The following is a 20,762-nucleotide window of genomic DNA, read 5'->3' as shown; positions in this document are numbered from 1 at the left end:
AGGAGGAAAAACAGTTGAATGAATATGATGTAATCCATTACATTATCGTCGCACAAGACAGTTGGAATACACCAAAAGGTACAGTACAGGCCAAAAGTTTGGACACACTTTCTCATTCAATGAGTTTCCTTTTTATTTTCATGACTATTTACATTGTAGATTCTCACTGAAGGCATACAAAAATGTTATATTTATTTAGTTATATTTAGGTTGCTACACCTTGCTTTTTATTGAATTGATTTATTGATTTATTTAAAGTGTATTTGACAGGGACTACGTACAAACAGTCATTTCAGAGATGTAGCTAAAAGCACATTTCCATCCCCAGTGCCTGGGCAGTCGAAGTTGTTGGATCAGTTATCGATTTATGTGATCTATGTGTAAATTTATGATTGCATTCTTGATTTTCCTTAAGCCACTTTTTTTAACAAAAAAAAAATCTGGGGCAGTTCTGATCAGTGTTGGGAGTAACGGGGTTTAAGTATAACGGCGTTATTTTTTCAGTAACTGAGTAATCTAATTAATTACTTTTCCCATCGTTACAATGCAGTTATCGTTACTGAGAATGTAAAGTGGCGCGTTACTACAGTTTGGTTGAAGGAAGTGCAAGGTGTCAGGCTTTGGCTACATACCAGCTGCCTGGAGAGAGCAGGGGGGGGGGGGGGGGGGGTTACAAATGCGATGATGACTGGCTGGGTGGGCTCACGCTGTCTTACTGCACGCTCTGACTATCACTAAACACAAGACAGCCAATATGGCGACGAGCCAGGGAAATTCAAAGGTAGCGTTCTCAAACTGGAAGTACCGGCACTACTTGTCGCTCATTGAAATTAAAAGGCAAGAATGTTTATGTAACATGCACGCTATGCCCCGGAAAAAAGACTTTATCCACGTCTGCCTCAAGCAACTCCAATCTTATCAGGCCACTCACATCAACACATGCTAATACGATACTTGTTGCTGCTGCTAACCCAACCCCAAATGCAGCTAGCGTGAGCTCCGGCGAAGGAGACGGAGCCACTGAACACATGGATTGCAAGGTATGTTGTTGTTGAAAACATGCTACCCCTGTCCACTGTGGAGTCGGAGTCGTTCAGAGCTCTCCTAAATACCAAATGTTCTAAAATACTGTATATATAGTGTTTTTATTCTTCAATCAGTTAATATAAACCTATTTGAAGATGTTATAGAACGTAATAGCGTAAAATAACGTCACAGTTACTTTGCTGAGTAACTAATCACATTTACAATGTGGAAACTGAGTTAGCCTACTAACTGAATTACTTTTTGGGAGAAGTAATTTGTAACTAATTACTTTTTCAAAGTAAGATGACCAACACTGGTTCTGATATGGAATGGAATTCTTGGTGGCTTTAAAGGGTAACTACCATGTTTTTTTTTATTATTGTCCTATGTTTGTTTCTAAGTGACTGATGGGAACAACAATCTTTGACATCGGTCCAGTATTAAGAGAGATCGCTGCAGTCGGCAGCGGAGAGACGAGCTACAATGTAAGTTAATAGGGCAATTGCCCAGTTTGTACTTACCTTCACAAAAGTGCTTGTTTGCCGCTGACAGACTCAGATTAATATTCTAAGTGTCTGACAACATTATGGAAAGGATCCCTACAGAGATGGATATTTAAAAGCTCTTTGAGACCTTTCTGTTTAACCAGAAACAGCTCTGAAGTCGCTAGCGCTAAACCCACCAGACTCCATTTAAAAAAACAATACTTTTAGCGCGTATAGAGCCAACATATTTTCAAATGTAAATCTGTAAACCATGTCTTTATTTCAACTAAACCTAGAGTTGTTATGGCTGGAAAAGTGGAAAGATGACCCAAAATGGCTTCTCAGTTTTATTTTGTTCCTGTTGACTTTGAATGAAGTGTATTTTATGCTGCTAAAACGGTTTATTTACATCCGAGTCTGGTGGCTTTAGCGAACACAATTTTGCAAATGTTTTCTGTGTAAAAAAAAAAAAAAAAAAAAAAAAAAAGGACCTAAACTCTTCAACAGAAATGTCGACCTCCTTAGAAATCCTTCCCATAATGTTGTCAGACACTTAGAATATTAATCTGAGTCTGTCAGTGGCTAAACCAGCACTTTTGTGAAGGTAAATACAAGCTGGACAACTGCCCTATTAACTCACATTGTAACTTGTTTTGCTGACTGCCGACTGCAGCGATCTCTCTTAATACTGGACCGATGTCAGAGATTGTTGTTCCCATCGGTCACTTAGAACACAGGAAAAAAGGGTCCAGGTTGAAAAAAAAACGAGGCCTACTTGAGGGAATGACAGAGTTGAGGTCCTTGTAATTCTGCTGCTGTTGTCAGAAAATCTCAGCAGGGCCATGCTGTGAGGGATTTTGAAACTAACAGACGTCAGGAAAAAAAAAGTGAAATTTTCAAAGCTAAAGTATAAGTTAGGTAGAGCTGGGCGATTTGTTTCCCTAAAAAAAATCTTAATTTTTTTTATAAAAAACTTGATTTACGATTTGATTTTTCCTCCCCTTCCATTTAAAACAAAATAACTGCGAACTGTAAATACATTTTAAAAATATATATTTATTGTATTTAATTAAAGTGCATCAACATAAACATAATTGCAAAGGCAAACCCTTTCTCTAAGTGAAAAGTCACTGTGCAGTGTGCAACCAAGATTGTTAAACATCCAAATTATTTATACTGTATTTGGATTAAAAAAAAGAAATCGCTTTTTTTGAAAATATGAATCGATTTGACCTACCAACTCGATTTTTAAATCAAATCAATTTTTTTCCCAGCCCTAAGGTTAGGTTTCTGTATTAGTATCCGAGGGTAAATTGGTTGTGCAGACAGGGTACAGCGGTGCAAGTAAAAGACAACAACAAACAACAACACCACCACCACCACCGTATGCATCACATTACAGCGGTGCTGGTGTTGTGGTTTCTTGTCTGAAATGTTGGGGCTTCATGGCGTTTGCGCTAACCTGGGACCAGCTTGTGGCCTCGACATGACCAGTTCTACTGGGGCTGACCTTATGTTAGCTTCTTGGCTTTGTTGTAGAGCGCGTCCACCACTTTGCTCATGTTCTGAATGGTCTCCAGGGCCGCCTCGTATGTCTTGTCCACCACCGGCTCCTCGAAGACAATCAGCACTCCTTCACCTTGGTCCAAAATACCTGCCAGGTCGGGTTGGGGAGATAAAGGGAAGAAAACAGAGAGAGGAAAAAAAACGGTAAAAAAAAAAAGCTATAGGATGGCTGCCGATTAAAGGCGCACTCGCTCATTTAAAAAAAACAAAACAACAACAACAAAGCATTATGAACTCTGATGGCACAAAGCAACTGCAACACATAGTGAGCTTAAAAATCAGACTCATCTGCAGGACGACCACAAAACACCAAGGAAATGCTCAGATTTAGCTATCGGGCATGTGGCGTATACTAGAAGAGGTGCATACACATACCGTGAAACTTCTCGTCCAGGATCATCTGCGACAACTTCCTCTCCACGTCTCCCTGCAAAGCAGACACAATCTGATTGTGGGTATTGTCAAAAAATACGAGTGTATAAGTCTAAAAGGGAACATTGATGAAGATGAGCAAAGTCTTACCTTGGATAGTTTGATGAGGGAGGAAATGTGTGCTATCTGTTAGACAAAAGAAAGACAATGATTAAAAGACATTTCAATAAGTATGCTACAAGTCTATCAGTAAGTCAGGGTGTACATCAGCCGGCATATATATAACCACGTGTAGATATTATCGGCAGATATTAGGCATTTATAATGGCCGATAAATGAATATTTAAAAAATCTAATTAAAAAAACGGACAAAGCACCCTTCTAACATGTTCTGAGTGTAGGCGTTGCATAGTTTGTCCACCAGAGGGCGCTCTACAACCTCCCTGTTGATAACACTCTTTGATTTTTCTTTTTGTTGTTATTGTGTTTTTGGTCAATGGACTTTTAAGTTTCATATCTTAAGTTTGTATTTTTAATTCATCGGAACTTAAATAGATTTAGATGTTCCTCTGTTCTGTTGTGACAATAAAACAAATGTATCGTATTATTTTACTGAGGACTCATAAATAACTACAAATAACTAAAGTTAGGGAAATCTGTTTATGTTTGGTTACGCGTTTCTGGATTATTATTTTTTTTTTTTTTTTTAATACACTACCGGTCAAAAGTTTGGGGTAACTTAGAAAATTCCATTCCACTCCATTATAGACAGAATACCAGCTGAGATCAGTTGCATTGTTGTTGTTTTTTAAATCAGGGCAGCAGTTTTCAGATTACATTATGTGCTTACATAATTGCAAAAGACTGTTGTAGAAAGAAGTGGCAAATCTCTAATGCAATATCCACATTGCCCATTATCAGCAACCATTCATCCAATGGTCCAAAGGCCCATTCGGTTTACTAATCTGATATCACTTTAAAAGGCTAACTGAGAAAACGTAGCCTAAGCAGACCAGTCGCTGCACTATCTTCAACTACTGTCAATGAAAACAGGCTACGCCAGGCGCACTTTGCCACAGAGATCGGCTCTACAAACGTAAATATGGGCCAGACTTCGGTAGGTTTAGTCTTCATAAACCAGTGTGGAATGCACGAGTTTCACTACCAAAGGCTGATTATTTCTTTCAATGTCTAACTTTGCATAGTACGGTTTTATTAATCTGACAAAAACTCTCTGATTGAATGCTTAGGCACTGGACCAAGACCTATCCATATCCTGGATAAGGTTGTGTGTCTGTCTGAGCCGACTGTGGTCGAATACGGACGGCTGTTGAAGGGGTTTACCTGGACCCTGGAGAAGGGCTCGATGACCCTGATGAGGTTCTGCTCCAGCAGGTTGTCATACAGTTTGGTCAGATGGGTGCTGATGATGGGGTCATCCCTCAGCTCTGCTTTGTACTCTGTTAGTGCCTTTGGGGGAGGAGGGTGGGAACAGGACAATGACAAATTAGAGGCTAAAAGCATGATTTAAATAAAAAAAAAAAAATCAAACGTGCTGAGAGGCAGACGGTGTAATCAGCAGTTTCCTTCAGAATGTTGTTCAAGAACATGTAATAGTTAATTAATAATAGGGCTGGGCGATATAGAGAAAATCCAATATCACAATATTTTTGACCAAATACCTCGATACTGCAACGATATTGTAGTGTTGACCATTGGTGCTTTCACAGAATATTTACACAATGGAATTTTTTATGAATAATCATCAGTAATGTGGATATAATGACTAAGTGGGTAAAGGCAAACAATAGAACAGTTACAGCAGTCTGGTAACTTCAGAAAAGTACATCACTTTACTGTAATTCTGCCTTTAAAACCAGGAAAAGACAACACTTATGTCCTATTACGATATCCAAAATCTAAGACGATATCTAGTCTCGTATCACGATATCCATATAATATCGATATATTGCCCAGCTCTAATTAAGATGCCCCCATTCAGCATCAAACTCTAGACACAAACCTTTTCAAAGTCGGCCAGCGACCGGTTCTTGCTGGCTTGTGCCACACATTTCAGGGAGTCTGTCTGTTGAAAAAAGAAAGAAAGAATATTAACAAAAAGGCTATGGGTGTGTGTGCATACAACATAAATAAGTAAATACGGAAAGTCCAGCCAAAGCGATCGATTTAATCAAATTAAATAGAACTTTTAAGGACTGCCCCTCGTCGTTACACCTGTCCAGCTCTCTGTTCTCTGATGGCACATTATGCCGTTTACAATGACAACGGTGGAAGATTCAACGTTCTTAGTAAGTTCTTTAAACAAGGGAGTCCAAGATTGGATCAGCTGTAGCCAGCTAGCTAATTGAGCTGTTAGCTAGATGGTTCAAACCACCATCCCCTGTCTTCATAGTTATAATTTCGGCTCCCTGGGTTAAAGAAGTGGGAAAAGGCCAAGGGCGGGTTTTTTTTCCCCACCTCATATCCCAGAATAGATAAGCTGTGGCAATTTGCGAGACCAATATGCACTTATGGCTATGGAGAAGATATTGTGCTCAAAGAACGAGGCTACGTCCACAGTAAAACAACTTCCATCCTGAAATGGAGATGCCAGGTTGAAAAAGCGGGAGGCGAGACAGCCGAGCCGGTGCAGCCACTGTCGTTGATTAGGCTGTAGCGGAAATGTCGCGTTGCAGCAGCCGCTGAACAAACGGTCCACATACGCATGTGGTACGTTCGATCTAAGCTGCCTGTCGGACTGGTCTATCGCCGATTCATTCGAATTCAAATTCTTAAGAAAAGAAGAGTGCTACCTGTCTGCCTGCGTACCGCAGAGCTAGCTTGCCACTGATGAGGGCCTGGACGTCCTCTGGCCTGAAAACGGAAACCATATGAATCAAGACACAGCAGGGCAAACACCCACTTGGACCCATTCTGGCTTCTCTCCCAGTGGATTGAGCCAGTACGGAGTAGTATGCCACTTACAAATTGAGCATGATTTTGCAGAGCAGCATGTATTTGAGGGCTGTGATGGCCCGGGGGCTGTCGATGGAGTCGTAGCCCTCAAAGGCCTCGTAGAAGTAGGAGTACGCCGTCTTCCAGTCTTTCTCCTCTGCTGCGTGGGTGATTCCTGGAGAGACACACACACACGCACACACGCCAGGTTAACTTCAACGGAAAATAGCAACTCCAGTTTTCTTCACCCACCGTGTTTTCATAAACTTAAAAAATGTGGGCTATTTCTATATCATTTGGCAGCCATTTATTTCCTTTGTAGAAGGCACGGCAGCTACTAACATTTCTATGTAACCCAATTGTGTGTGCATACTTTTATTTTTCGATTTATTATTATTATTATTTATTGATGTCTTTTTCTTTTATTTACTTAGATATTTGAATGATATATGTACGACTCTGCAGACTCATTTGAGTATGTCGGGATGCATGGAAATTTGCTGGGGGTCCAGTACCTGTGGGTGGGGGGCACTGGGAAGTTGTTTGGGTTGTTTGTATGGACAGGAACTAGGCTTGACTATTTCATGTGTGAATTGTATATCTTTCGTTTGTTATATTTGAAAATAAAAGAGACCTTGATCAAAAATGTGGGTTGTGTGTTCAATAGGGGTGGAACGGTACATGTATTCGTATTGAACCGAAACGGTTCGGTGCGTCACGGTTCGGTGCGTGAATTTACACGCAGAATACACTGTACAAATGAATTCACGTAATGCGGAACTACTGGTAGATACGCAGATTCTTTAGGGACACCTAATCTGTAGCCCCGCCTTAGCTCTGAAGCTCTGGCGCCGAGCTCCGCCTATAGTAGCAGCACTAGGGACGAGTGTGGCGAGGGGAGGCGACCCACGAGAGTGGCCTCTTTAAGATCGCAAGTTTGGACAAACGTTGGTTTCCCCGGTCGGTTCCAGTGGTACAGGCGAGAGAGGGGATGGATAAGACTGGTGCTGCAGATCGGCGTTACGTTTCCAACGTCGTGGCTCCGAGCCGTAACGTTAGTTGGGACGGGCGCCCTGGTTTCTTCGGGCTAACTCAATGACCTTTAGCCAGGCAGGGAGCAGAAAAATGGCCCGGGAGACGCCGGGATAACGTTGCGTTAATCACGTGATTTCGGTCGTCTTAGCAGAGAAGAGAGACGCTGTATTTTCATGTAGTTTTATGGCTGCTGGTTTTATTTTGTTTACAAGTCCCAGACGGAGTGTGGAGATGATGTGGGGTACTTACGGTTTACTGTTTACATCTTACTTTACACACTTCAGGCTGTTGCAGCTAGCTCAGGGGGAGAGACTGGATGACACTAGGTGGTACAGCCTGAGACATGCACATTGTTTGGCTTTTCCCTCCATTGTACCGAAGTCGTACCGAACCGTGAGGTCTGCCCCGCCCCCTAATGAGCGGTATATACCAGTCCTTCCTTTTCTTTTTTGTGATTGTTTCGGGCAAAAATCCTTGATTATGCGGCACGTTTTCTTAAAAAAATGTGATGGAATATGCGGGATATTTATGCAATTTTAATGCGATGAAATTGCAGGAACTTGCAAAAATCGCGGGAACGTGCAAAAACAACCTGCTTTTTTTAAACTTAATTTCCAAAAATAGTTTACAGATATTCAGTCATTGCAATAAGTAAACAAATAAGATACAAAAATATATACAAATAATATAATATTAAAGTAAAAATAAAAGTAGTCTAAACAGAAGGAAATAAAAGATACAAAAGAGAGACTTTCAAAAAATCGTTAATGTTATAGACAGCAGGAGCACTTAGAGAAATGTGAGTAGACATCAGATATTAAGATAGCTTTCTTATCGGATACCAACTTTAATTACGTCACTTCATAATGTTGCCATGGCAACAGGGGAAAATGGCTGCTCTTGTGTGAAGTAAACGCAACTTTTTTTTTTCAACTTTCTGCTGAGATGTATGCGACTTTTTTGCAACGAAAATGCGGGGATTATGAAATCATGCAAGCCCCGCATATTTTGCGCGGAAATCGGCAATTTATGCGGCGAAAGTGCGGCATATTTGAAAAAATGCGGCCCCCGCATGAATATGCGGACTTTGGCTGATTATGCATTGAATTATGCGAGCGCATAATCGCGTTTTTCTGGAGGGACTGATATACAGTACCAGTCAAACGTTCACACACGTCTTCTCATTCACTTCAATGGGAGAGCGTGCCTAAATGTTTGGTCTGGTTACTGTACATTCTAGAGCTCCCCTGCAGCTGGACAAACCGATAGCTCACAGCAGTGCGATGTGGTCGAGTCGTTTGTCCTGCTTCGTACCTGACTGCATGTCTAGAGCCGCTTGTAGTTTCGGCGGGCAGTAGATGGCGTTGGCGGTGGTCCTGGCAGAGGTGAGGGCGGCGCGCGCCTTGGCCAGGTTGCTGAGCCCGTGGTACGTCTTGCTCTCCAGCAGCTGCACCTCCACCAGCAGGGCCTTGTCGTCCATCTTCTTCAGCTCGTGCAGCAGCTGGGTGCCTGGAGAAGGGGAGGAGGTTTAAGAGGCAACGCGACGTTTCCAGGGGTCCCAAGATGATCACCATCAACCTTAGCCAAACGCTGGTAAAACATCCAGGTGGCTGGTTGATTTGCTTCACTCACCAAAAAAAAAAAAAAAAAAAACTAATGGTAATGTATTGAGACTGAAAATGTCAACATTCACTAGCCGTTTGGCTGGTGGACAATAAGTTGATGTTGAACCCTGGATGTTTCTGCAGGTTTTTGGTCCAAATAGGTGGAAAACGTCCTCCATTAGAAGGCTGACATTCTCCGTCCTTGTTTTGATGTTTTACACATACACAAGGTATTACTTTTGGTAATTAGCCAGGACATTAATAACAACCATTCCAAGAGCTACAACACGTACCCAGTTGTAGTGCCTCCTGGTAGCATTTTGTGTCGAAATACAGTGAGATGAGGCGAGCCTGAGGAGAGAGAAGAAAAAGAAGAAGAAAAAAAAAAAGACACCATTTCAGTGCTCAGAGGGCTAGTTCACAAAGCCTAGATAGCGGATTAAGCCGGGATTTTCCAGTTATCGTGGCAGTGGTTAAACGTGGTTTCATGAAAGCAGTGATACATATGTTACCATGGAGATTTATTCTGTGCAGCTGTTTTATATACGTACAGATATAAATCTGGATGCACATTCAAATTTTGGCCTTAGCCTAAACACACTAACCCTATTCAAAATGAATGGGAAGACCTGTGTTATCGCCAGACTGTCCGGCGCCAATTGAGCCTAAACCGTACAGCCGCCGAACAAGTCGATTCTAAAGGCCAATTTATTCTCTTGCGTTTAGAAACCGCCGTGGGTACGTACGTAGGTACGTGAAGATACGGACCGTACGCATTAGCCTGACAGGCACCTCTGCAACAATTGTGATTGGTCTGCTCGGCCGTGGCTTGGTGGCGTCACATTTCCGGGTCCCCATAAACAACATGAAATCAAGGCGAGCGTTAACTCTTTCCTGCTACACATTTCCCACCGTGGTCAGAAAGCACAGGGGAGACACTTTGTTTCTCCGTCTGCGCCCCCAGAGTCGGTACTCGCTCCAAACTGATCCCCCCCGTCACCACTTCGCTCGCTGTACCACACACTTCCCACGCATACACACATCCATGCCGGCCCTGCTGTTCTCTTAACACCCCTGTTGTCCTCGGGTCATATTTGACCCATTTTCTAAATCAGAAATGTGGGTTTCGGTCAACCAAAATTTCCAAAAGTAATAACGCGGATGGTTCCATACAATGCTCTTTACAGGTAAAATAAATGATCAGTTCACTTATTTCTTTGAATTTGGGGTTTTATAGCATTTGAAGAAAAAAAAAAAAAAAAAAAATTGATAAAAGAACGTTGAAAAAGGTGACAAAAATGACGGAAAAAGCTTTAAAAAAAAAAAACGTCAGGGAAAATAACAGTACAAAAAAATAAAAATGTCGAAAAAGTGCAGAATACAAACATCAAAAAAGCGCCGAAGAAAAGTGACGAAAACATCGGGAAAAGAAAAGGTTGCATAATGGGCGGGAGGACAACACGAGGGTTAAAGAGATACGCCAGAATGACGCAGACACCAGCGCACAAGTATAAACCTCAGGCCGCTAACGTAGGCCACGGCAAAAGCTCTGCGTAAAGCCCCCCCCCCCCGAACCACATCACATGTTTGTTTGGAAAAGTTCAGAGACCCACACTCTCGGGCCACTTCCTTGCCCAGACAAACCTGAAAAAGACCACTGGGGGTGAAACGAGCCCTGCAACAGCACCGCGGCTCACCTCTAGCGCCTGCCTGAGGAAGGTTCTCTTCTCAGCCTTGGCCCACTCTATGCACTCCAGGCAGAGCTCTACCTCCTGACCTGTCGCAGCTTCCATATCCAGGAACATGTCCAGCAGGGAGCGGACCAGCCGGGCTGCCTTGGCCTTGGAGATGGAGTTGAGGAAGGGGCGGACGTATTTCAGCAGGCCCCCTAGCTCTGAAAAAAATAGGGGTGGGAGGAAAAGAAAGAAGTACTGTACACAAGTATGTATGTATGTATAGAAAACAGCTCGAAAATGGCTGGTGAATGCAAACATTTTATCTGGGTGAATCAGATTATTAAAAAAAGTTGCAAAACGCATTTGAAACAAACACACTCCTAATTCCAAATTGTTACCCAGCTGAAACCAAAAAATGATTTAAAAAAAAAAAAAGAACATTACAGGCTGCTCTCTAGTTATTTAGGGAAAAGTTAGGGGTCCTGATTGAATCACGTTTATGAACAGGGAATGATTTTGGACACAGCCACTTATAGCGCCACTCTAATTGTTGAACGTCGTTCTTTCTTTCTGTTCAGCTGCAAAGAAGTGCAGCACTTCGTGTGGCCGGGTTGCCTCAGTGGGTAGGGCAGGCGCACATATACTGAGAGGCTCATGCCTCGACGCAGAGGGCCAGGGTTCGAGTCCGACCTGTGACGATTCCCTGCATGTCTTCCCCCTTCTCTCTCGCTCCCCTTTCTCACCTAGCTGTCCTATCCATTAAAAAGGTGGAAAAGCCCCAAAAAAAATTATGATTTGCAGCACTTCCACTGGTCCAAATGTGTGGCAGGAACAAACCTTTCACTCAAAGGCCACTCAAACTTCAATAGCTACTACCTTCCTTTGCATGGTATTTTTATTTTAAAAAGGCAGAAAGATCCAAAGAAGATCCTTTGACGTCTTCTGGCAGGTTTGCTGACAGGGGGATCATATCTACACGTAGACTCAAGAACAAATTCCTCAGAGCTGCCCTTTGAAAAAACAGTTTTGGTTCCGGTACTACCTTATCTCCAGAGTTCAAAATTAGCACCGTCAACCAGCCAAATGGTAAGATGGTAAACATATGAAAGTGCCTGGTAGATTTGCTTAACTCACCAGAAAAAAAAACAACAACAACCATGGCAATCTACTGAGTGGCTGGTAAAATGTAAATATTCTCAAGCCATTTGGCTGGTGTTGATGTGGTTTGACTGAGGTTGGAAAACTGCAGTGATACAGCTTTGTTGTGTGCACAAATCAAAACAGGACATACAGGTCATGTTCCTGTTGCATTACCTGCGGCCTGTCCCGTCTTGGCCAGCAGCCGACCCAGCTCCAGGATGCTCTGCTCTTTAACACGCACCGCCTCCTCATCGCTCTCCTGGATGTCCCGCTTCACTACAACACACACACACACACACACACACACGATGATGTAATGTGATCCGTATTAATATCAATCACCGTGAAAAGAAAACAAACAGTGAAAAGTGCTGATGTTACACTCCTATGCTTCTGTATCTAGAGACTAGTATGAAGTCACTTTATATCATGTATAGGTTGGGGGTGAATGTGAAATATGTGTCAAATTCAACAATGACAGCTAGCTATCTACATTACTATGCTCTAATAAGCAACATAAAGCATCGTACGGCACATGAGCATACACTAGACTAGAGTCTGTGACAAAGTAGGTGGTGTTAACGGAGTCAATTCAGTTTCACATCAATTTCCATGTCGGCCTTACAATCTGACAAGACAAGGAATAGCTGCTAGCTACGCTGGCTGCACGCTAGCGTTAACTAGCCAGCTGGCACACAAGTTACAGTCCAATGAATAAGCCGGGGTGAATAACGTTAGCTTGTGTGATAAGTTAGCCGGTACGTTGCTAGCCGGCTAGCCCACTGCTGCTGACTCACTGTGCAAGCAATGAGAAAAAAAAGAGACAGCCAGCACTGGGCTAGCTACCTTAGCTTAGCTGCTAGCTGGCTAACTCAACTGCTTCAGGTTTCATGGAGGGGTGTATAGCTTCGGTGTCTGAGCGTATGGTTATTTTCATTCCAGTGCCGTATTGTGGCAATCATATTTACCTATAGAATGTAAGATATCGATAGAGGCATTCCGGTCTGTTCCAAGGAGAGACTGTGCTCTCTGAAACTCAGCCACTGCCGCGGCTGCCATCTTTCCTCAGCCTGCCTCCGCTCCGCTCTGCCTAGCTAGTAGCTAGCTAGTTGTTTTCCGGTCTGGTCGTTCGCACGATCGGAACAATGCTGCCCGCTACCGGTGATGCCGAGTTCTACGTGCCTAAAAGGGCAGGCACTTCCAAAAAAAGGAAACAATTGGATTACTGAATGTCAGGTTCATTATTGATGGTAGATGATCCGTCGTGTATAGACTACTATTCAGTGTGATCAATGTTGTATCGGACGTCAGGAAAAGCGTCTAATTTATTCGATTAGTCTGAAATGTGCAGCCTAATCAAATCGTGTCTCGATTGTTCCGGCAGTATTTCCACAGGCAAAACTTCCTTGCGTATATTTTGAACATTGGTTTTGAACATTTACTGTATTAAGGTTTTGAATGATTGCATTTCAGACAGTTATGCTATGCTTATCACTAGGACTTTACATGCAGATATATGAACTTTATGTAAAGTATTAAATTAAGCCAAAGTGGCCAAACGTATAGGTTAGGGTGACCAGACGTCCCGATTTGACCGGGACAGTCCCGATTTTCAATTGTTTGTCCCGAGTCCCGACAAAAGCCTGTCGGGACGCTAAAATGTCCCGGTTTACACCAGGAGCCGATTTTGCCGGGTCTTCAGCCCAGGAATCCTAGCCAAATCAGTGTAATAGCCTAAATTGATGCCATCAACACAAAGTTTAGGAGCGCAATGCTAATGATTTAGTTTGAAGTTCCTGTGACGTGATGTTTCCAGTCTACGGTTCAGACTCACACACACGGAGCTCTGAAGCAGACCTGCTTGTGTCCACTCTTTCTGTAAAATGCAGCGCAGCTTCAGGTTTATGGACGCGCTCAGCTGTGGCCATGCTGCGGTAGATGTGTTGCGTTTGTGCCCCGTTTATTTCTGTAGTTTACGTTTTCCACCTCCGATGTAGAGCAGCGTTCAGTTACTTCTCTAGCTAAACTATTTGTCTCATTCAGAGACCCAAACGGGGCTCTGTGTCAGTCAGGAGGTCTGAGATCTGCTGTATCAGCAGAGCAATCACGTAATGCACAGCAGACTATATGGTGCAGGTATAGATTAGTTTCTGAAATATAGTGACTTTATTCTTTATTCTTCTCTACTAACCTAACTTTATTTTTCTCAATGTCACGACTCATCGTCTCCTCCAAATCACAGAGAACACATATACTGTATTTTGAAAGTGCACAAAGTTTTGGACAGGAGCAGAAATCTTGCTCAAACACATCTGAAATATTACAGTCCAGGGGTCTATTATAAATTAAAATGAATTAATGTATCATTGAGGTGAATAATTGTCATATGCACATTTAAGGAGGTTACTTCCTCATCAAAAGACGCCAAACAGGAAGCAGGAGTAGCCTAAATGATGCCTTGGCTACAGATATTTGCAAGTGGTTATGCTCAAAATTTTCAATAAATAATTTTAATTCTTTTGGTGTTATTGGAATAAATAACACTTCAAAGAATCTTTTTTTAGAAAAAATCTCAACATAAATCTCACACTAAACTGAAAAAGGCTGTTGCTGCATTTTTGTTAATTTTACAGGAAAAAAACTCTATTATTAGATGAGGAGCCTACGATCAAAATAATGAAGTTACCGTCTGTGGATATGTCTGACCTGGGCTGGCACATGTTCACGTTAAAAAGCGTGTGCGTGCACGAGCGCTACGGTCCCGGTTTTAGCTTCGGGAAATCTGGTCACCCTAGTATACAGTAGGTGCATTATCAACAGAGCTGATATTGTAGCTGCAGAAACACGTATGAGTATTTGTGTAGAATTCACTGTCAAGACAGATAATCCCAACCAATTACACGGAAATGGTTGCACCAGAGAAAAAAAAAAATATATAAATCAATGTTTTGTCGTCATCTGTAGTGTGCATTATAATAGAAGCTTTGTATTTTGGGGCTGGGAGGTTGAATTAGTCACATTGGTTTTTCCCCGGTGCTAAGCACTGGGAAAAGCCACAGTGCCACTGCCACTGTTTTGGTGGAACGTGTACGTTTAAAAGTTGTTTCAGTGGTGCAACAGAGAACTCCGATTGGACAGATAGTCTAGCTAGCTGTCTGGATTTACCCTGCAGAGATCTGAGGAGCAGTTAACCATAGTCCTCAGAAATCCACCGCAGGTTAGAACGCCAACACAAAGGAAGCCCAAGGCAACAGATATCCGGCCTAAATGAGTGAAATCCCGCGGATTTTCCGTCAGCAACGGACTTCCATTACAGAAGTTTCAGCAACTTCTGTAATGGAAGTCCAGCAGTCAGGTTCCGTTTAAGGAACTTGAATTTCCTAATTGTTTGTTATACTTTGCAATGGTAAAATGATGCATGCACAAATTCATCATAACCTAGTTATGATCATTGGTATGAAATGGTAGTTAGAGATGGGGTAGCATACAGTACAATAAATAACACATTCAATTCAGAAGTCTTTATTTCACAATATATACAGAGAGCACAAAAAACTCAAAATCAAATATCACACGTTAAAGTAATATTATAAAAATAAAAGTGGCCATCTGCTTTCACAGGACAATGGACAGGAAGTAACAAACCTGAAAGCAGAAGAAGAAAAAAAAAATAAAAATAAATAGGCAAATATTTCGTGATTCTACAGTTAATGTGTGGCACACTGATTTCCTTTTTGTTTTTGTTATAAATTAGGGAAACTGGGTCAGTCAGGTAGCAGTGAACGTACATGGGCAACAGGCCAGTACATACTCAATAATATGGAAATACAGCCCTCCATTACGACAAAAGCACCTAAAGGCCTAAGGAAAAAAATCCTCTTCAACAGGGAGTTATGAATTTTAAACTTCCAGCAGTTGAAAACGCATTTTTTCTTGGCTATGGACTTCCTGAAACTACTTTACAAATGACTTGGCAGTGCCCTACCTTGCAGCTTATGATCAGGTTGAGAGAGCCGTCTGTGTGTGGAGCTACTGAGAAAACCGGGTTGTGGAAACAGTCCTCCATGTGCTCGGATACCGCGGACTCCAGAAGATGCCGCAGGACATCGGGCGTGATGCTCTGATTCTAAAGACAAGGTGTACAACGTTGCAGCATTTTAACTAGAGACCTCACTTACTCCTTCACGGGGTTTCTCTTCCTTTATTTACAGGCTTTTAGCCGAGTCACCACATAGTCTATCCAGGCATGACTTAAAGCCCCTTTTCACACGTGCACTCAGGGTACAAAATTAGCACCATCTACCAGCCAAATGCTGGCAAAATATGCAAGTGGATGGTACATTTGCTTTACAGCCAAAAGAAAAAAACAGTAATCTAGAGTGGCTGGTCAAATTTTTTACTTTCACTCGCTGTTTTGCTGGCGGACAAAAAGTTAATCGTGCACCCTGCGTGCACTGCAAACCTGTAATTATCTAGACATTACGCGGCGGAGCATCATTTGAGAATGCAAATGTCCAAATCAGTTGTATCGCACATCAAAGAGTGTTTACCCTGCCAGCTCTCTGCTGCAAACTCAGCAGAGACTTGGTTGTTTACGACCAAAATGACAAACCGGCTGAGATCACGGTGTGATCCACGGTCATAGCCGGTCCAAAATACCGACACACTGTTTTGTTCAAATTTTAAATTTGTTGGGGTTTTTTTGTATGGCGACAGATTTACAGTACAAATATCAATGTATGAATGAATAAGGAATCATGTTGATGGGGCTGTCTGCCTTAGTAATGTTTTTGACTTACTCATGCATTATATCAAGCGTTAAGTTCTAGAACAGATGTAAACAGAAGGTATAATGTTCTTTCGGCCGGTATTAAAAATTGTATTATTAAAGGCAATTCTGCACCACTAAAAAAAGTATCTCAAATTAGCTACTATCAGTTCCTATTTGCAATGCACCCATGGATGTATATACAGCTATCACTGGATTACTTTTTATAACAAAGAAAACTTAGAAACATGCTGATTCTCAGGCAAGGTCTGGAGTTATAAGAAGCCTTTGTTTTTCCTGATTTCTTAGCGCATTTAAGCATTTGGAGGCTCATGTCAAATTGTCCCCGAGCACTACACTGATCCCCAAGTTGCTCCCCGGATGCTGCATGTATAGCAGTTTGCTGTTGCTTGTACTTAAGACGCAACGTGATATCATGACTTCGCGTAAACATACACGCCCACTTTCTTAAGCCAAATGGCGGGTCATCTGTACGCATTTTGAGCTATCCGCGTGTATGTCTACGCTGTATACAGCCAAAAAGCAAGTATGCCTCTTGATAACACGCCAACAATGGCATACATACGCCATTTAGGACGGGTTGAAATGCAGTAATAGAAGTTGACTACATTGTACTGTGTGTGTGTGTGTGTGTGTGTGTGTGTGTGTGTGTGTGTGTGTGTGTGTGTGTGTGTATATTAAGAATAAAGTTTGTGTGTCTAACTTTTGTGTCTGTGTATTCTAATCTGCCCGAGTCATGAGTGGCAAGTGTCCTCATTTGTCCCTTTTTTTTTTTTTTTTTTTAAAAATAGGATCAAGAAAAAACAAACCGTATTGTTAATGTTCAGTCCACAGGGACAAGAGATGAAATGGCTGTTGATGTTCAAGTTGTTCCTAAAAGACAAAATAAGCATGCTAATGTTGAATCATTAAAAAGGTGTTATCAACTTGACGCAGTTGAAAATAGAGAAAACGTTTAAGACATACTGACTTCCACTGGTTGGAAATTAGTGTAACTTTACAGTAGTTAAAAAGTTTGTAGATATACAGTGGCACTCATAAGTTTATGAACCCATGCTAAAGTTGACTAAAGAGGAATATTAAAAAAAAAAAAAAAAAAAAAGCCATCTTTTGGAAATTGATTTTAATGCCTTAATTAAAAGAAAATGAGGAAAAAATCCAACCCTTAAGGACAAATTTTCTTTCCCTCTTTTTGTCAACTTTAGCATGGGTTCATAATCTTATGAGTGCCAGTGTGTGTGTGTGTGTGTGTGTGTGTGTGAGTGAGAGAGAGATAGATAACTATCAGTCTTCGTCAATATCAATGAAGTTATAGCAGTAATTTCTATGACTCACATGTGACATATGGGGCAAATAATATGCATCTCCTCCATCCCCTCCACAACAGATGATATGTACTGCTGCTCAAACTGCAAGTTCCTCTCGAACTCTTCAATAATAGACATTTCTGGGGCACAAAAAAAAAAAAAAAAAAAAAAATAAAATAAAATACATCACAGCTTTAGTCGGGGCTCAAAATCTACTGGTTCCTTGTTTCCAGTGCATCTGCAGAAATATGTCAACCCTGCTGCGAGTACCACGGTCAATAATCATTTTGATATGTGGTATTTTACTGGACATTAGTTTAATGTCCAAAATGGAATGGAAACGTTGTTGTTGTTGTTGTTGTTTTACCTTGAGACATGAGCTCGTGTTGGATTTCTTCCAGTACTGCCAGTTCATCATACTCTTTCATGACACCAAACATCTGCTTATGAAAGAAAAGAGAGCACACCTCCACTGAATAAAATAAAACTCAGAGACTTGTGGATTGGAAAAAAAAAACAACAGAATTCAGCATCCACACCAGATGGGGACACCCCAATTATTTGCTCTCTCATACAGTCATTTGTTATAGAAGTATTTTTTAGTTACTGATTTAATGTTTAGAAATGTTGAGTTTGGTATTAAAAAGATGAGATCTAAAAAAAAAAAAAAAAAAAAAAAAATAATAATAATAATAATAATAATAATAATAATAATAATAATAATAATAATAAGTAGGAGGTAGCTCTCTCTGGGGCCAAACACCAGACAGAGATTGAAATATATACAGATGTTGTAGATAGTGCCGCGCACTGATACACTCAATGTTAATGAGACGTGCGCAAGGATACAGTGTCTTGTAGGTATCCAGTTGGCTAGAAGTGTAAAATAAACATGCACTGAAAAATCGGCATCTGTTCACTACTACGGTCATGTCAACGAACTATTACAACAAATAAGGAGTAGAGAAAGGATGCCTATGTAGAAGAAAAGACATAAATAAAATAAAAAGACCAACGTAACAGACGGAGAGAGACCGACCTCTGCCATTCCCTCTGGCCCCCACAGCGAGGGCAGTCTCCGGTCCTCTGATTGCAGGGCGGTCCACTCCTCCTCCATCACCTCCTGGACTATGATGGAGGCCCCGGAGCCGGGGCGCTGCGGGCTCTCTGCCGTCTGACGATATCTCTCCAGCAGCCTCGACCGGCTGTTTTTTAGTCTGTCTACGCAGCGCTACAAAAGTCATAAGAAAAAACAGAACAGCACAGTGTTAAACTATGTCAACAACTGGCGTCCTCCTCCCCCCCCCGACATGCTAGCTAGCTAGCTAGCTAACCGATAAGTTAGCATGATATGTCTCACCTTGCGGTATGTTTCTTTCCATGGCGGAGTTGTTCCTTTATAAAGTGAACGGTGTCTGTGCAAAGCGTCCATCTGTACCGCTACTGACGCTAGCTAGCGAGCGTAACGTTCCAAACAAAACTGGCAAAATAAATTAGGGACGACTTCAAGACCAAAACATTTCAGCTTTTAACCTCGTAACCCGGACGTTGATTTGCGCTGCATCGGAGTGCCTGATGGGTTATGTAGTTCTTCTGTGCTGCCAAAAATGGTTAAACTTCTTGCAGTCATGTAAGAAGGATTCATAGACCTTTTTCAGGGCAGACATGTTGACATGTCACAGTAGGAAAAAGCACAGGTGTATTCAAAACCAGAACGTGTTCTTTACTTTGCTGCACAACATTAAATTACAGAAAACATTCAGTTTTTTTTTTTTTTGGTTTACAACAGACACCCAGTTAATTAACAGAAAGTTTCAGTTTTTTTAATTACAGGACAAAATGTGACAACATTTGGAGGCCTTAAAGTCGTTTTAGCTACAAACTTGAAAAATCCCCTTTAAGCTATCACATTTTCACAAGCAAGTGCTCCTTGCTTGGTCCTTAACTTTTAAACACAACTTCTCCCCACAGAGATGCTACACCTGGAACAACAGAGACATATTAAACCACTTTGGCCTGCAGTCTGAACGTAGCCATAGTGTTGTAATCATGATGAACTAGACATTACTTCTTCATTACTTCATTATGCTTTTGTGGCCCTTGAGATAAACAAATAAAGTGCTGACCTGCACTATCTTTAACATTGATAAATGAGATATGATTAATGGTGGCATATGCATCAATCATCTTTGTGACCCCCTTCTGTCTATTTAGGCATCATATTTCTCCCCCCATCACGTAGGGGAGAACATTTCTCCTTCTTTGATTTCATTATGAGCAAAGTTGGGTTTTGCTGTCGGCTTCATGACTCATTTAAAAAAAGAGAGATTCAGGCTCACACAGTCAACCTGGGTTATACCCTGATGTTGGGCAGGGCTTTAAATTGACACCTGCCAACCAGCCAAATGCGGGTAAAAATTAGCTTTGGCGGCTAACATTGTAAAGTTGGCCGGTGATGAACGAAGCGAATCACGCCGCGTCTGTTTCGAATCGGCTGGCAGCAGAAACGATTTAGCAGTGTTTCCGGATTGGTCCGTTTTCCACGAAGAATCTTGGGCGGTTTTGTGTGTGTTTTGCTTGGAAAAGTCATCTTTATCTGGCAGCTCTGCCTGTAGTTCTAATCCTACATTTCCCATGAACACAATGCTGTAACGTGGCGTATAACCGTTGGGATACGTGCCTAGCATGTGTGGTATCGATTACGAGCTACGCTGAACCGGAGAAGACTTTTATGTATATCTGCCATCAACCCAAATAAAAACTATCTAAAGAAACATGGATGCTTAAATGTATTCAGTGGAAGTCAT

At 41.7% G+C, this 20,762-nt stretch overlaps 2 protein-coding genes across 5 annotated transcripts in view; both read right to left on the bottom strand.

The window, feature by feature from the left end:
- The window catches only part of LOC114570173 (26S proteasome non-ATPase regulatory subunit 11A), a 14,290-nt gene extending 1,027 nt beyond the window's left edge, over positions 1-13,263 (bottom strand). For 2 of the 3 annotated variants that reach the window (XR_003694480.1, XM_028600429.1), the window contains exons 1-12: positions 12,828-13,263; positions 12,034-12,135; positions 10,741-10,937; positions 9,337-9,394; positions 8,754-8,948; positions 6,435-6,579; positions 6,263-6,323; positions 5,473-5,535; positions 4,794-4,919; positions 3,600-3,635; positions 3,453-3,522; positions 3,022-3,165 (exon numbers count right to left, since the gene is read on the bottom strand). Coding sequence is in view for 2 of the 3 variants with exons in the window: in XM_028600429.1 (XP_028456230.1) it covers positions 3,023-3,165; positions 3,453-3,522; positions 3,600-3,635; positions 4,794-4,919; positions 5,473-5,535; positions 6,263-6,323; positions 6,435-6,579; positions 8,754-8,948; positions 9,337-9,394; positions 10,741-10,937; positions 12,034-12,135; positions 12,828-12,918 (1,287 nt within the window). In the remaining variant the exon portion in view is untranslated. The remainder of the gene's footprint in view (positions 1-3,021; positions 3,166-3,452; positions 3,523-3,599; positions 3,636-4,793; positions 4,920-5,472; positions 5,536-6,262; positions 6,324-6,434; positions 6,580-8,753; positions 8,949-9,336; positions 9,395-10,740; positions 10,938-12,033; positions 12,136-12,827) is intronic. The other variant, XM_028600430.1, reaches the window with a different exon arrangement.
- Positions 13,264-15,365: 2,102 nt separating this feature from the next.
- Positions 15,366-19,550, bottom strand: rpain (RPA interacting protein). Of its 2 annotated transcripts, none has more exons than XM_028599726.1 (7): positions 19,316-19,550; positions 18,995-19,186; positions 18,323-18,398; positions 17,984-18,095; positions 17,458-17,521; positions 15,845-15,985; positions 15,366-15,504 (listed from the first exon to the last, which is right to left on the bottom strand). In XM_028599726.1, exons 1-7 carry the CDS (start codon positions 19,385-19,387, stop codon positions 15,475-15,477), a joined length of 687 nt encoding a protein of 228 aa, XP_028455527.1. In that variant the 5' UTR covers positions 19,388-19,550; the 3' UTR covers positions 15,366-15,474. The 2 variants fall into 2 exon arrangements, with proteins under 2 accessions (XP_028455527.1, XP_028455528.1); XM_028599727.1 differs by having other exon boundaries at positions 18,323-18,395; positions 19,316-19,547.
- Between the last annotated feature and the right edge of the window lie 1,212 nt (positions 19,551-20,762).

Source organism: Perca flavescens, chromosome 15, assembly GCF_004354835.1.
Source record: "Perca flavescens isolate YP-PL-M2 chromosome 15, PFLA_1.0, whole genome shotgun sequence".
Taxonomy (NCBI): domain Eukaryota; kingdom Metazoa; phylum Chordata; class Actinopteri; order Perciformes; family Percidae; genus Perca; species Perca flavescens.
The sequence above is the reverse complement of the archived record's forward strand: the minus strand, read 5'-3'. Positions and strand labels throughout refer to the sequence as shown.

Bases quoted from the DNA above. Each gene is read 5' to 3' on its own strand.
- rpain (XM_028599726.1), bottom strand. From the start codon at position 19,387: ATGGACGCTTTGCACAGACACCGTTCACTTTATAAAGGAACAACTCCG. The intron at 19,187-19,315 runs GTGAGACATATC...TGACTTTTGTAG, and splicing joins GGAAAGAAACATACCGCAAG to CGCTGCGTAGACAGACTAAA. The intron at 18,096-18,322 runs GTAAAACAACAA...TTTGTGCCCCAG, and splicing joins ACACGAGCTCATGTCTCAAG to AAATGTCTATTATTGAAGAG.